This window comes from Pipra filicauda, unplaced genomic scaffold (genome assembly GCF_003945595.2).
Source record: "Pipra filicauda isolate LSUMZ 115617 unplaced genomic scaffold, ASM394559v2 scaffold40_size4127951_pilon, whole genome shotgun sequence".
Taxonomy (NCBI): domain Eukaryota; kingdom Metazoa; phylum Chordata; class Aves; order Passeriformes; family Pipridae; genus Pipra; species Pipra filicauda.
Window position 1 is genome coordinate 3,384,376 of NW_024104543.1, and position 14,154 is coordinate 3,398,529.

Consider the following 14,154-nt stretch of genomic DNA (forward strand, 5'->3'; position numbering starts at 1 on the left):
CTATTTTTTCATTTCCTTTTGCTGCAATCTGAGCGTTGACTTGCAAGTTAAATAGTTATTTTGCTTTGCAAAGCCTTTTACCTCCAGACAAGTCCAGCAATTAAGAGTGAGCTGGCAAATGGGCTTGTGTGTTTCATAGAATAAAGACCAGAACTACTTTTGGTGATTTTTCTGCAGCCTTTGAATCCTTACTACTGTCTCCAACAGTAAGCCCAAACAAGGACAAATGTTGTCTTTAAAATGTGCTGGCTGAAGCATTTCATTTTGCAGTTTTGAAACTCCACTTTAGGAATATTTCAGGCTGTATTGCAGCAGGGGAGCTAGCCAAGGTGGATGTCATGCAGAGACATTATGGTGACTGTGATGTATTGAGAGAGTCCAAGGAATGAGCCTGAACTAGGTTAGAGAGCGCAGCTTGCTGAAATAGCTGACAAGGCTATGTAATACAAAACAGACACAGTCTTTTTGAAAAAAACACAGTCTTGACAAAGAATTCATGGTTGTGAAGCAGTACCAGGCAAGGAAGTCCTGGCAGCAAAACTTGAGATACTTGGAGGGGCCAGTGTCATTATAAGCCACTTGGGCTTTTCGCTAAGATTTGTCTTAAAAAGGTAAAACCCCCAAACCCATTTTTTTGAAAATAACGTACTTCCTACAACAGCACTGGCCATGTCTTTCTGTCACGTTTACCTGTCATCTGACTGGTAGTTTTAGGTGAAGAGGCTACTCTTCCTCCCAATAAATAAAGACCCTGAAGAGGAGTCTTCACCAAGACTGCAAGCTATACAATCTTCTCGGGAAGGCCTGTTCATATGGTCCCAAGTTTGTCACCATCTTAAGCTGAGACAAGGTTGAGTTTGAGGCTGTGCACTGGATGGGATGGAGATGTTAGCCTGATTTAGTTTAATGCAACATCAGAAGTGCTTACATCAGAAGTAGCTAGTAATGTCAGAGTGTTAATACCTCCTTCTGACATTCTATAGGTCCTTCTTTGCCTCTGTTTGGTATCTAATTGCTTTTCTCTAACACTGTGGAATCTGGCCCATCCTTTATGGGTTTATGAAGACTTGTCACGCTGAAGGTCAGAAATAGTTTTATCTAATTCCATAATGACTGTTGGGTAAATTCTGTCAGATCTGAATATGTATAACATCTAGCTTTTAATTCCTTCTTACCCTTTGCTGATCTTGGTTCTCTGTTTCTTTTGTTTTAAATGCATTTTATGAACAGTTGTGATGTAATTAACCTTCCTACAAAGACTGAAGCCCTGAATATTGCAAACATTCTTCTTTGTCTGTGTTTGGTTTCTTCCTACATTGGACCTTTGCTTTTCTTTGCTGTTTATTTCTAATGTATTTGGGGGTGGGGAGAGGTATTTTTTTGCTATTTTATTTTACTGTGTTAGCCTCTCCATCTTCTTTTCATTGTCTTAGTTCAAACAAACTTCGCCTTTCTGCTGCTTCAGCTTGGCAGCCTGTGGTACGTGTCTACTGTAATTTCAGCCCTCTTTTTCTTTTCATACATCTTCACACAGTTAGTTTTCAATCATATCATGAAACACTTTCTCCCTTTTTTTAAATGACTCATCTTCCTGAACAAGCTGTAAGAATGTCTTCTACATCAGTGTCACAGTACCCTTCAGAGTGCAGTCATCTGACCTGTCATTGATTACAACCTTTTCAGGTGCAGTTTCTAGCCTGTATCACTTCAGTAGCTGAGTCAGCTCAAGAAGAGGAGCAGTAGGGAAGAGAAGAAGAACCTAAGAGCAAGTGGGACATACCACTAAGGGGGGAACAATCCCTTATAGCCATCCCAGTTAGTAATTCCCACATTCATTTTGAACCCACACTCTGTGGAATAGGTTAGAATCAAGGATAAGGTACAGAAAAAAAAAGAAGAAAAAACAAAAAAACACGTTTTCCATATTCCTAAGAGGCAACTTACCATACAAAACAAGAGTTGGGAAAATGGACTTCAAATGTTTCACAGTAAATTTATAACACTTGTATTACAATTCTGAGATTTTTGCTAATTTATTATAATGCCAGTTAAGTTATAGTTTGGTCTTTTTACTTATTCAGTCTGTCTAGAATCTATGGTTCAGCTTGGTTTCCTTCTTACATCCTTTAACTGCTCCCAGCCCTTTTCTTCCCAACTTCCTTTTTTTCCAGTCAGCCACAACTCCTATTTCTCTGTAGGTTTTTTGTTGCTGTCCTTTGAAACCTAGTTTAAAGTATCCCCTCTTAGCTGACAAGCTGATGTCTTAAGATGCTCTTTCTTATCTTTGTCAGGGGGCTCATTTAGGTAGCCTTTTCTTTGCCAGCCATATGATGTTATTCTTAAATACTCTCTGTGTTGGCATTGTTTCCATAGCAATATATTCCTCTCCAGAACATGTTGATCTATGCCTGTGCTTTGAACCCAACCAGAAAGAATGGGGAAGATGCTACTCATTCCTTTTTCTACTTCATTCTTGTTGACAAAGTTTTATGGTTACATCTTATCTAAATAATTAGTAAAAAGCCAAGAATGCCCTTTTGGGTGATCACCATGTACTCAGTTTCATCACCAGCTAGGCAATATCACTTGGATGGCAGCAGGTTACTGCCCCACTGCTTTCCGCTCTTCTTTGTCCTAGAAGTGGGCCTCTAATGCCATCATCCTTCATTGCTTAATGACTGGTCTTGGGCATGCTGGTGATCTGTCTGTGTAGCCATCAGGTCTTCATTTATAATATTCCTAAACTATGTATGGCTTTTCATATTCGCTGGAGGAGAGGAAAATGTGCACAAAGTAGTCAGGAGACACATGTACATTGCATGGTGTGACATCTGGCTTCAAAAGTGTTGAGTGTCCTCCAGACTGGATGTCTTATTCTGACAAATTCTTAGTATTTCCCTGCACCTTACAGCTAAGCTTCTTTCATGAAGGACTTCTCCAGCAGGCATTGTGATAATATTAAAGAAAAGGCATTCTTCTTGAAATAACATATGAGAGAACATGATAATGATTACAGAATTAAAGTTGGGGTTTTTTCTGTACACAAGAAGCAGGAGAATACTGTTTGAAGTGGGAGAGCTGAATATAGTGATCAGTAAGAAGAGAAGCTGAATACAGACATTAGGAGAAAGTTATTGGTATACAGATAAGATTGCAGGTCTTTACAGGGACATGAAGTTTCTGATACCATGACTGTTCATACTATTTTTCCTATTTAGCAGCTACAAGCACTATCTAAAGTTCATCAGTCAATCTTTGAGAAAACTGTAGACGCAAAACCAAATTGTCTTACTCCAAAAGTACTTCATCCTGATAAATATATATATAATTGTGTATATAATTGTTGAATAATTTGGTTGGTAAGGTTTTAGAGACAGTAGTGCATCTCAGGTGACACCAATCCTAATCTTTGTCTGAGTGTACTGTGCTGGTTTGTTTTATTGCTAGTGTATAAACAGCTTATTCTTGTGATCTGTCAGCATGATTTTTTGTTCTGTTTTGTTCTTAAACCAGAATCTATTTCACTTGCTTTCTTTGCCTACAACATTAGCTAGTTTCTGTGAGCATTTAGCAGGGAAATGTATCTCTTATTTAAATTGGAAGAAACTATAGATACACACTGTGTGTTTGAGAGATCACCTAGGAGAGCTTGATAGAAATACATGGTCATATTGTGAAGTCTCTGTCTTATATTATTTAGATCCAAATTCTCACCAATATTGCTATCTCTGGTAGTAGGTTATTTCCCAGACAGACACTCCGATTTTAGTAGTATTAATGAGTCTTCTATCATAACTGAAGTAATGTGACCTGTGATTGTGCACTCTTCACAACAGTGTGACTGAGTGCTCAGATGTTTGAGTCCTTCACACTGTAACAGTTGTGAAGTTTCCTTGTCAAAAGAACATAGAATCATAGAATCATAGAATCATAGAATCGATTGGGTTGGAAAAGACCTCCGAGATCATCGAGTCCAACCCTTGGTCCAAATCCAGTCCATTTACTAGATCATGGCACTCAGTGCCACGTCCAATCTGCGTTTAAAAATCTCCAGGGATGGTGAATCCACCACCTCTCTGGGCAGCCCATTCCAATGCCTGATTACTCTCTCTGTAAAGAATTTTCTCCTGATATCCAACTTAAATTTTCCCTGGCGGAGCTTAAGCCCGTGCCCCCTTGTCCTATTGCTGAGTGCCTGAGAGAAGAGACCAACCCCCACCTGGCTAGAACCTCCCTTCAGGTAGTTATAGACGGTGATGAGATCACCTCTGAGCCTACTCTTCTCCTCTTCTTCAGGCAAAATACCTCCTCAGAGGGTATAGCACCATTTATAAAAAGTTTTCACTGGACCTTCTCGCAAGTGATCATTTGTATAACAGGCTGTCTTTGTAGTTGTTTGACTAGGGAGGGGAGAGGGCAAAGGACCAGAGCTAGCAAGATGGATGCCAAAAAGAACCCCAAACTACAAAATGTTCTTGCCACAGTCCAGCAGTACTGAAACACAGTACTTAAAATTGAGACTACTTGTATGCTTATGCCTTTGGAATAGAAATTTTGCACTTTGCCTTGTTAGGGCATATGGCACAAATTTAGTGCTTATGGCAGAAATCTTTAAAAAAGAAGACACATACTGCTGTTAACTCTGTTTTACAGACTAACCTCCAGAATCCATTCTCCACTGCACAAGCAGGTTCCTGTACTGAGGAATAAGCTCAGATCTTACTGTAGTCAGAAATTCGCTGCGCAATCTTGTCCCAAATTGCATAGTGCAATCTGCTGCTTTTTTAGAACTAGAGAACTACTTTCTGCCTTAATTTCTTTTCTCTCATAAGTGCTATGATTATAAAAGAGACAGATTTTAGGGAAAGAAATACCTTTTTTTGTCAGACAACTGATGTAGCTGGAAAAAAACAGGCAAAATTTTGACAAGAAATTCTTCTGTTTGGAATCAAAAGCAGCAAAACTTGTGCTGATTACTAGCTGTGAATGGTTTTTCTATGTCAATGATCCAAGCCATGCATTTAAATAGCTACATAAATTATTTAAGAGGGCCTTGTTAGTAAAGAAGCTTATGACACACAAAAAAACCAGTGATCTGACAGAAATAAAGATAATTTAGCACCTGGGATATAGCATCTGTTGGAAAGAAGGGTAATAGCAATTACAATATCAGAAAAGTCTTATGTGCCATAAAACCAGCTGTCCTAAGTCCATAGCTTTTGGCATTCAGTGGAATTGTTAGTCTTACCTTTTGAAGGCATTTTGTATGAATATCTCTTGAGCTATAGACCAGAGATGAAGTAATCGTTTAGGGAAAAGTTCTTACTAGCTGCAAGTGTGCCTTTTTCATCTTCTACGGATTATCAGTGTGAATTCTTGCTGATGCATAGTACTTAAGTGTTTCTGGACAAAAAGCAGATAATTTCTTCCAAAATATTGCTTCCCAGGAAAGGAACAGGCACTTTTAAAATTCCCCCCTCCTAGGAGAAAATCAGCTCCTCCTCACAACCTCAAACTAAGCATTATGAATGTGTGGGACATTTTTCTGAAATCCAAGTTACACATTGTGAAGCAAATTATCAAATTGCTTTTAAAATAGCAGTTTAGTGTGCTGGTATATTTAAAGATAATTATCCTGCTTAATTCTTTTATTCGTTATGGAAAATCATATATGTGCTTTTTCCTCAAATGACTTCATCTTCTCATTCTCTGACACTTTGATATGACTCAGGATCCTAAAAAAGTTTTGGGAAATTTTCATTTTGGCTGAAATGTTTTGGGTATTTTGTCTTAGTATCAACAATGCATTATTACTGACCTCCCCAAAAATTTGAAGGAGTTGGAAGCTGGTGCAAGAATTTAAGTAAATTACTAGTTTCCTGCCTCATAACTTCAATTTTTGCTTGACTTTCATTATGGGCTGAATGTCTCTGCTCAGAAAAAATCTCAGAAGTTTTATGTAAGTTATTGTAATTGCTGTTCCCAGCAATGAAGTAGAGGGTTGGAAATGTCTATAGGGAAGAAGAGCAGCCCTGTTGCTTTTGCTGTATTTGACTCAAACCAGTGCTTTTAATTCCTCACCTGTGCAAGTATCAGAATTCCCTTCTGGTTTGGAAAGTTTCCGCTAGCAATAAAAAATGCCAATATTTGGTAAAAGTAATGTCTACTCTGGAAAATACTGCGGGGTTAGTCAAAACTTCCCAGCTGCCAAGCATGCTGGTGTAGAGGGAAATGGGAATGATGAGGGAGTGGAGCAGTAGCTTCATCTGTGTGGAGAACACAGTACACTTCTCCTTCCTCCTCAAACATACCTGAGAGCAGCTGCTCATGAGGGCTTCGGTAATCTGGAGTTAGGCAGCCAAATATCGCAGAACACTTTTTTTCCCTCCTAGTAAATTAAAATCAGGAAGCTACACTGTAATATCATTAATGAAAGGTTGGGAGTGTTTAAACCCTTGCTATCTTTATATTTGAATTGTACACATCTGTTTAGATTGTTTCCAATGTGTTCTACAAAGCATAGAAACACGAAGATGCTTTCAAATCCAAGGTTAGCCCAACAGGGTCAAACATGCTGTTGAGTGGTGAGAGTGGCAGCTACGTGTACCAGAGAAAGCACTGACATGCTGTGGGATGTTTGCTGCCCGCATGGAGCAGACAGACAGTCTTACTTAAATGCATCTCTGCTGAAGGGCTCTGACAAGGTGTGTTACGCTCCATTTATCACCTTCCAGAGTCAGCCCTGAAAAATAGGAATACATATTTCTTTTATTTGATGTTTAGCATAACATAGCAGGACATGAGTGGATATGGCCTAAAATGTGAGTAGGTGCTGGTGGTCATGATTCCAACATAAAATGTACACCCTGTAGTACAAAAACAAACAAAAGCCCCAGCATCTGTATTTTCAGGGTAACAGACTCTTAGCTGATGTGCAACAGCTACAACTCCCAAGTAGTGTGGTTGAATACGGGCCCTGGAAGGGTCTGTGGCATGGTGCCCCATTTGCCCTGGCAGCCACAGGCCCCAGGCCAGGTGTCTGTCGGGTGCCACACACTCCTGTGCTCTTGACAGGCATCCTTATCGCCCCACTGCCCTTCGCTGGGTGCAGCATGCTGTTCTTGTGGAAGAGAAAAAGCACATTTATTTGCTTAATGTCAGCCTCCTGCCATCCCTCAGTGGGCAACGGGATGTGGCATGGTACATCCCACACCAACCCATCCGCACTGCAGGACACATTTGGGCCCTTATTGACAATAGCTAAAGCCTTCCTCTTATTTCTTTTAGGGCTGAGGGGGTGTGTCTTTCCTTTCTTGTTTCTTTTCCTTCTTTTTTGACATCTATGGAGCTTATCCAACAGGTGTAGTTGAATATAACTTAGATGTAGACTACAGACAAATTTGGGTCTTAATCCACATAAAAGAGTTACTAAAGAGGCAGGTGAGAAACACAAAGTTCCACTGCAGGCTCTAAGGAGATAAAGAGTTTGAGAAAATCCCTTAAGAAATTCAGTCAGGATCCTGAATGTCAGAAAGCAGGCAGAAGCACCTCTAAGTTGCACAGAAATTAAATCCTTTCCCAGTTATCTGTACTTAAAACACAGCTACGGATTAGTATGCTTCTAGGCTGAAAATACGCTAAGTTTTAATCCAAATTCTCCCATATCCCAGCTGATTATGACCTTTCTATCTGAAGTGCATAATAATTCCAGGTATAACAACATTGTTCCTGTTACAGCACCAGAGAAAAATCATCTGCTGCTTGGTTTTATTGTTGTTAGGAAAAGTGCATCAAGTGTTGTGAAGTGTCCAGCCTAGCCTGTTGCACTGCTTTAAACAGAACCAGGGTGAAGGCAATCACCTTCTCCTTTTCCTGGGGTTTGATATGTGCCATGACTCCTTACAGAAACTGCCAGGGCTGTTGTCATGGTCCCATATTATGAAAAAGCCCTCTAGGTTGCCAGCAATTAGCCACATAGAACTGAGTCTATCATTCCACTGGGTGTTAGGTGATTATCCATAAACTTGCTCACTGATACCAGAGGTAAATATGAATCATAAACTGTTATATTTTAAACAGAATTATTTAAAACTGCTGCATTACTGCGGATTGTATTGCTTTCCAGGCACCATGCATATAATGTTAGGACAATTTTACTAGAACTTGACTGGAGCACAAACTGCTTTTGAAAAAACTTTTTGGGAGAACCTGCACTCAAAAAATACTAACGTCTGGTTTGTGTCAGCAGCACATTTGAATTTTATATGTTCATTTTTACCTGTAAAGGTAAAGACGTATAATAAGCTTATGTGATGCAATGATTTTATGATTATGGTTTTATCTGAATAACTGTATCTGTTTCTTTTCATAGAGAGAAATTCTAGAACAGCAACAACAAGAGAGATGTGACACAAGTTTTCATAGTATGTGTATGTTCTGCGATCAAGAATTCACAGGAAACAGGTTTGTTTATTGCCCTATTTACTTTTGGTGTATTTTTTTCATATCTACTCAGCACCTTTCTTTATGGTTTTAGTGTCATCAAACCAGTTACTGCCTAATGGTAGGACTCAGAAGATAGAATTAATTTTAAGGTATAGTTTGAGTATTTTTTTCAACTGCAGTGCCATTTTAAATAGACCCTGTCATTCCAAAACAACTTTTTGTACTACACAGTAAGCTGGAGTTGGGAACCAGCTGTTTTAAAGAGAGACGGGTTTTTTGGCAGTTGTTTTAGTGGCAAGGGGACCTGCTTAAGCCAGTATAACTGTTAAAAAATATTTCTATGCAGTTGTACATTTTCCTATTTAAACCTCGCCAAACCAGTGTGAATTTGAATATCAAATGAAAAAGAGGAGAGAAAAATTAGAGTGAGAATGGAGCGCTTTGCAGCATCAGTCAAGCAGGAGCAAGGATTGCATTGAGATGCTTGCTCTAAGGAAACTTTGTGTGGTGGGTTGACCTTGGCTGGACTCCAGGTACTCACCCAGCCACTCTATCACTCCCCAGCCGGACAAGGGAGAGAAAATAAGATGGAGAAAAACTCATAGACCAAGATAAGGCAGCTTATTAAAGCAGAAGCAAAAGTTTGCTCACACACAAGCAAAGAGAAAAAAAAATTAGGTTTACTCTCTACTTCCCATCAGCAAGCAATGTTCAGCCACTTCCCGGGTAGCAGTGCTTCAACACATGTAGCGCCTGCTCCAGAAGGAAACATAATGAATGCCCCACTCCTTCCTACTCCTTTCCTTAGCTTCTATATCTGAGCTGATGTCATATGCTATGGAATATCTCTTTGGTTAATTTCGGTCAGCTGTCCTAGTTGTGTCCCCTCCCAGGATCTTGCCCATCTCCAATCCCTTGTTGCAGGGGGAAAGTTGAGGGACAGTGCTGATGCTGTGCCATCACTGCCCAGCAGTAGCCAGAACACTGGTGCGTTATCAACACCTTTCTAGCTACCAATGCAAAGCAGAGCACTGTGAGGGCTGCTATGGAGAAATGAACTCCATCGCAGCCAGACCTAATAGACTTTGTTTTTACACAGTAAATCAGTTTCAGCTGGAGAAACTGAGTCTTCTTGCATGGTTAGGTCTGGTACTCTGGAAGGGTAGGAGAACCTGGGGTCATATGCCTGCAGGTTGTCCCAGTGTTGTGTGAATGTCCTCTTCTCTTCACTGTTTGGTGAAGTTCACATCATTCATCCCACAAGAACTTCATCCTCTGATTACTCTTGGGTCTGACACATAGAATGCATGGATTTAAAAAAGTGCTGGACTGTGGTAAAAGTAAATATCAACACTCACATGTTTCTTTAGTCTCCAAAAGCAGAAGCTGAGGCATATAGAGAGGTTGAGCACCTAAGGAGTTAACCAGTATATCTCTATTAGAAAAATAGCTTATTTGAACATCCATTATGTTTGTTTGTGTGTACTTTTGAGTGCTGTTGTGTGTACTTTTGAGTGCTGTATGAAGCAATATTGATGTAAAAGCATATCACATCCAAGAATTTCTGCTCTTCTAACCAGCATAGAGAAAACTGACAAATGGCTTTTTAAAATGTTTCTCAAGAGGGTTGTTTGAAATGTGATTTGCTTGTACAAGTTAATAAATGAGCTTTTCTAACAGCGAGAGTCAAAATAAACTGTACTATAATTTTCATTTAAAGTAGTATACTTCGTGTATGCAGACTGAGCGGTTGAAATGTTACTGAACGCAGCGGAGCTGAAAATGATAACTTCCTGTTTCAATAAAGTTGCATTCTTTTTTCCTAGGAGTGGCAGCAAGACTATTATTGTTTATTTAATGTTGGCTTTTATGCATTTTTAGAGCAATTGGTGTATTTGAAATCACTAATTGAATAAGTCTCATATTTATCCAAAAATATGTAATGTTCTATTTGAATGTCGTTTCTAGATCTGTCCTTCTCAATCATATGGCAAGAGAGCATGCTTTTAACATTGGGCTGCCAGATAATATTGTGAATTGCTATGAGTTTTTGGCTGTATTACAGGGGAAGCTTGACAAGTGAGTAGTGTTTTGTTTGTTTATTTTTTCAATAAACATGGGTCATATTAATTTTAACCTTGGAAATAGGTTAAAATGAATTCAACGTTCATGGTTAGTTAAGAAGAAACAAAGACAGCATGTAAGTTTATTGTGAGTCGTCTTAGTCTTTTTTTTGACTTATTGAAAATTAATTCATAACAATTCATACTATGTGTTTGCTGGAAAAAGTCATGTGCAGTTCTTCAGTTGTTATACATTGCACAATTTCCATCAATAACAGTACACGCCTTTTTATCATAACTGTTAATGTTCTTTCTCATCATAACAATCTTTTTACTAAATGTCTCTTTAATCACTGAATACAGAGTTCTTGTGCCAATGTTCATTTGCTTCTATGTCATGAATGTGGGATATGTGGTTTCTCCCTTCTGTGCTGCTTACAGAGTACATCCCAGAGGGATAGATGCATGTCAGCTTTTTCTAGGAATGAAGATGTATTAACAATGCCTTTTCTTTTATCATTGGTCTTACCTAATGCACTGAATTACCACGCTCACTGATAATTTGCATCTTTCCTATTTATCAGGAGGACCTGAGGCTTTCAGTTAAATGGAGTTTTCTCAAAGCTAATCCTCCCTACAGTTAATAAACACATGCTGAAATTCTGTCAGAGTAGTGAAAGGCCACTCCTCCTACCTGTAAGAATAGACTTGATACCTGTGCTAGTAGAATAGTACCTGAAAATAAATCATTAAGAGGAGAAAAATCTTGTTTCAGGCAAATATGATGACATTATGTATGCTGAGGAAAAGCATTACACACTCTTCCTGGGAATGCCTTTCTCAAGTAGAGCAAACGCTTTGCTGTTAGCAGGTAGAGCAAAGCAGATATTAAAATTCACAGATGTATTCTGCCATTGACCTATGATTCACCAACAAGGCAATACTGATTTGAAGCCTGAAAGCACAAGGAGAAATCAAAACTTCTTAAATGTCTTGGAAGGCAAAAAGATACTGAGAATCCTGAATTGCCGCTCCACACAGAAGAGCTGAAGGGAATCTGGAACCAAAACAGTTCTATTATGCTGATTGTAAGAGACAATGTAAGGCAGTGCATATACTTCTGTTTTGTTTGAATTGATCTGGAAGACATACTGTGGTAAAATTCTCATTTATTAATGAATGTTTTCGCCTTGTCAAGTAATGTGTATATGCACACATATATATAATACTTCATGTCTATATACATATGTATGTACATATATGCATATACTTATGTGTATGTATGTATACCCATATATATGAAGTTTATATATATATATATGTATGTATGCATGTGTATATGGATTTACTTACTGAATTTTATTTCTCAGGATTTCAAAACCCATTGATCACCCTGGCAAACTTTCATTTAACCTCTCTTTTGAGACAGAATCATAAAAACTTTCTGTTTAGCTAAGTTAAATTGTTTCAAAAGAGAAGTAGTATGTTCAGGAGATTGGATTTTTTTCACTCTGAATTACAAAGAAACAGTTACAGATGGGTTGGATGCCAGTATAAATGTATGCTGAGTTAAAGAGTTCACATGTTGACCAATCAATGGCCTTCCCAGGCCAATTTTGGGTATTCAGACTTTTCTCCCACTTTGCATAGAGGGCCAACAGGTAACATTTTATTATCTGTATTTTCATTTTATACCGTTGTTATTTCTGTGTTTGATTCTACTGTGATCTAAGCTTATCTTGTTTTGGTGTTTTTTTCAAATAACTTTTTATTTAGCTTGCTTTCACATGCTTAGGATTAATCTTACTGTACGTAACTCCAGCTTATTAAAGGTTATTATGTTGTACTGTTTTCCTTTTAACCTGCTGACCTGTTTACCTTTTTATTTTAGTTTGCAGTGTTTATATTGTGAAAAAGTCTTCAGAGACAAAAACACACTTAAAGATCACATGAGAAAGAAGCAGCATCGCAGAATCAATGCCAAAAACAAAGAATATGACAAATTTTATATCATTAATTACTTGGTAAGTAGTTCTATGAATAATTAGTAAATTGACTAAAAAGATACAGATATTAGATACTAATATCTAGTTAAAAGTGAGTAATTCCAAACTAGCAATTAGTATAAAGGTCAAAAATCAAGTGAAGTACTCTTAAGAAATATGCTCATTTATGGTATGATATTCTGGATAATTTCAAACTAAGCATTAGTAAACATTTGTTGTTGAGAATTGATTTTGAGAAATGCAAGAATGTAGCTTGAAGAGACACTAATCATCATGTCATTAGTGCTCAGTCTCTGCCTTAATAACTAGAAGGGAAAATGAGATCGAGCAATGAAGTAGATGGAGGTGTAGCTTGAATGCTATTTGCTTTGAACTTGTTTTCTACAAACCTTAAGCTGGAAGTGCTCTTCAGAGTATAAAATAATGCAAAGAGGAAGAAAATGAAAGATACATAGATGAAAGAAAAACTGTTAGTTTTTAGCCTCCAGGTAGGTGTATGTTGCTAAATATTTTTGTGTCTCAGACCTCTGAGAGTGTGTACATGTGTGTAGCAGATTTTCACTTGCTGCCTTCAACTTGTGAATATAGGAGCTGCTTCAAAAGCTGCTATGTTCTGTCCCAGAAATAACTGTAGTTCACCTGAAGTAGTCTTTGTGCCTTCTACATGTGCTAACATCCAGGTTATAAATAGGCGTTACTCAGATTTTAGTCTCTCCCATTTTAGATTAGGAAATTAGGATTGCCCAGAAGCGCAGAGAACCATGAAGTACTACGTGAAAAATTTGAGAGACATACAGGGAGGTCATAACATCAGTACAGACACAGTGGCTGTGTCATGTTAATAGGCAGAATATGCCAAAGTAAATAAAACAGCAAGACTAATATTCATATACCTAACCTCTTTTCCCACTCTCTCCAGTTGCTCCAAAACTGGTGGCCTTGTCCATCCTGTTTGCTGACAATGATCTCAAGGGCCTGTATGCTTCCTGAACCACATCTAAGCATGGTCTGGGTCATGCTGCTGACCTGGCCACAGAACATGTAAACAGTTTAACAGTCAGGGCCTTGATCCTCTTTGCCTGGTATTCTGGCCAGGACTTTGCGGGGTGTCTTAGTCACTCAGAGACGTATTTATTGCAATTACAGATGATAGTAAATATAATTCAAATAGGGTATGTCAAACCACCAAAATGTTTAAAATTGGGCAAGGAGGTCTTCATGTGTAAGATTTGTACCAGTGTGCTTCCAGAGCATCTTCTGGGAATGCTTCGGATAATCACAATTCTACGTCTGGCTCTATATGCTTTGCTACAGCCGTGTTTTCTTTCCACACATTTTCAGTTGTCATTCACTACAATCTGCTCAGTGGACTGTTTCCACTCAGTCTTTGTAATCCTTTGAACTGTACTCACTTCAGAAGTGCTGACATTTCATCTTTTAAAGAAAGGATTTTATTTAAAAATAAGGATTGAAAACAGTCTAAAAGCTCGATCTTAAACACTTACAAGGTAGTTCACTATAAAATGTGTATTTGCACACAGCAGATTTTTAGGAATGTTCTTATGTAGTGGAAAGTGTTTGCTTTCCAAATAGCTTTTGATAACCCCCTTCTTTAATTGAAGAAGATTAAAAGGAAAAAC

The 14,154-nt window shown here is 38.3% G+C and overlaps 1 protein-coding gene across 2 annotated transcripts in view; it reads left to right on the top strand.

Moving 5' to 3' along the window:
- ZNF277 (zinc finger protein 277) overlaps positions 1–14,154 on the top strand; it is a 51,724-nt gene that overhangs the window by 28,425 nt on the left and 9,145 nt on the right. For both annotated transcript variants that reach the window (XM_039385436.1, XM_027721209.2), the window contains 3 exons: positions 8,372–8,463; positions 10,414–10,524; positions 12,400–12,532. In XM_039385436.1, coding sequence (XP_039241370.1) covers positions 8,372–8,463; positions 10,414–10,524; positions 12,400–12,532 — 336 coding nt within the window. The remainder of the gene's footprint in view (positions 1–8,371; positions 8,464–10,413; positions 10,525–12,399; positions 12,533–14,154) is intronic.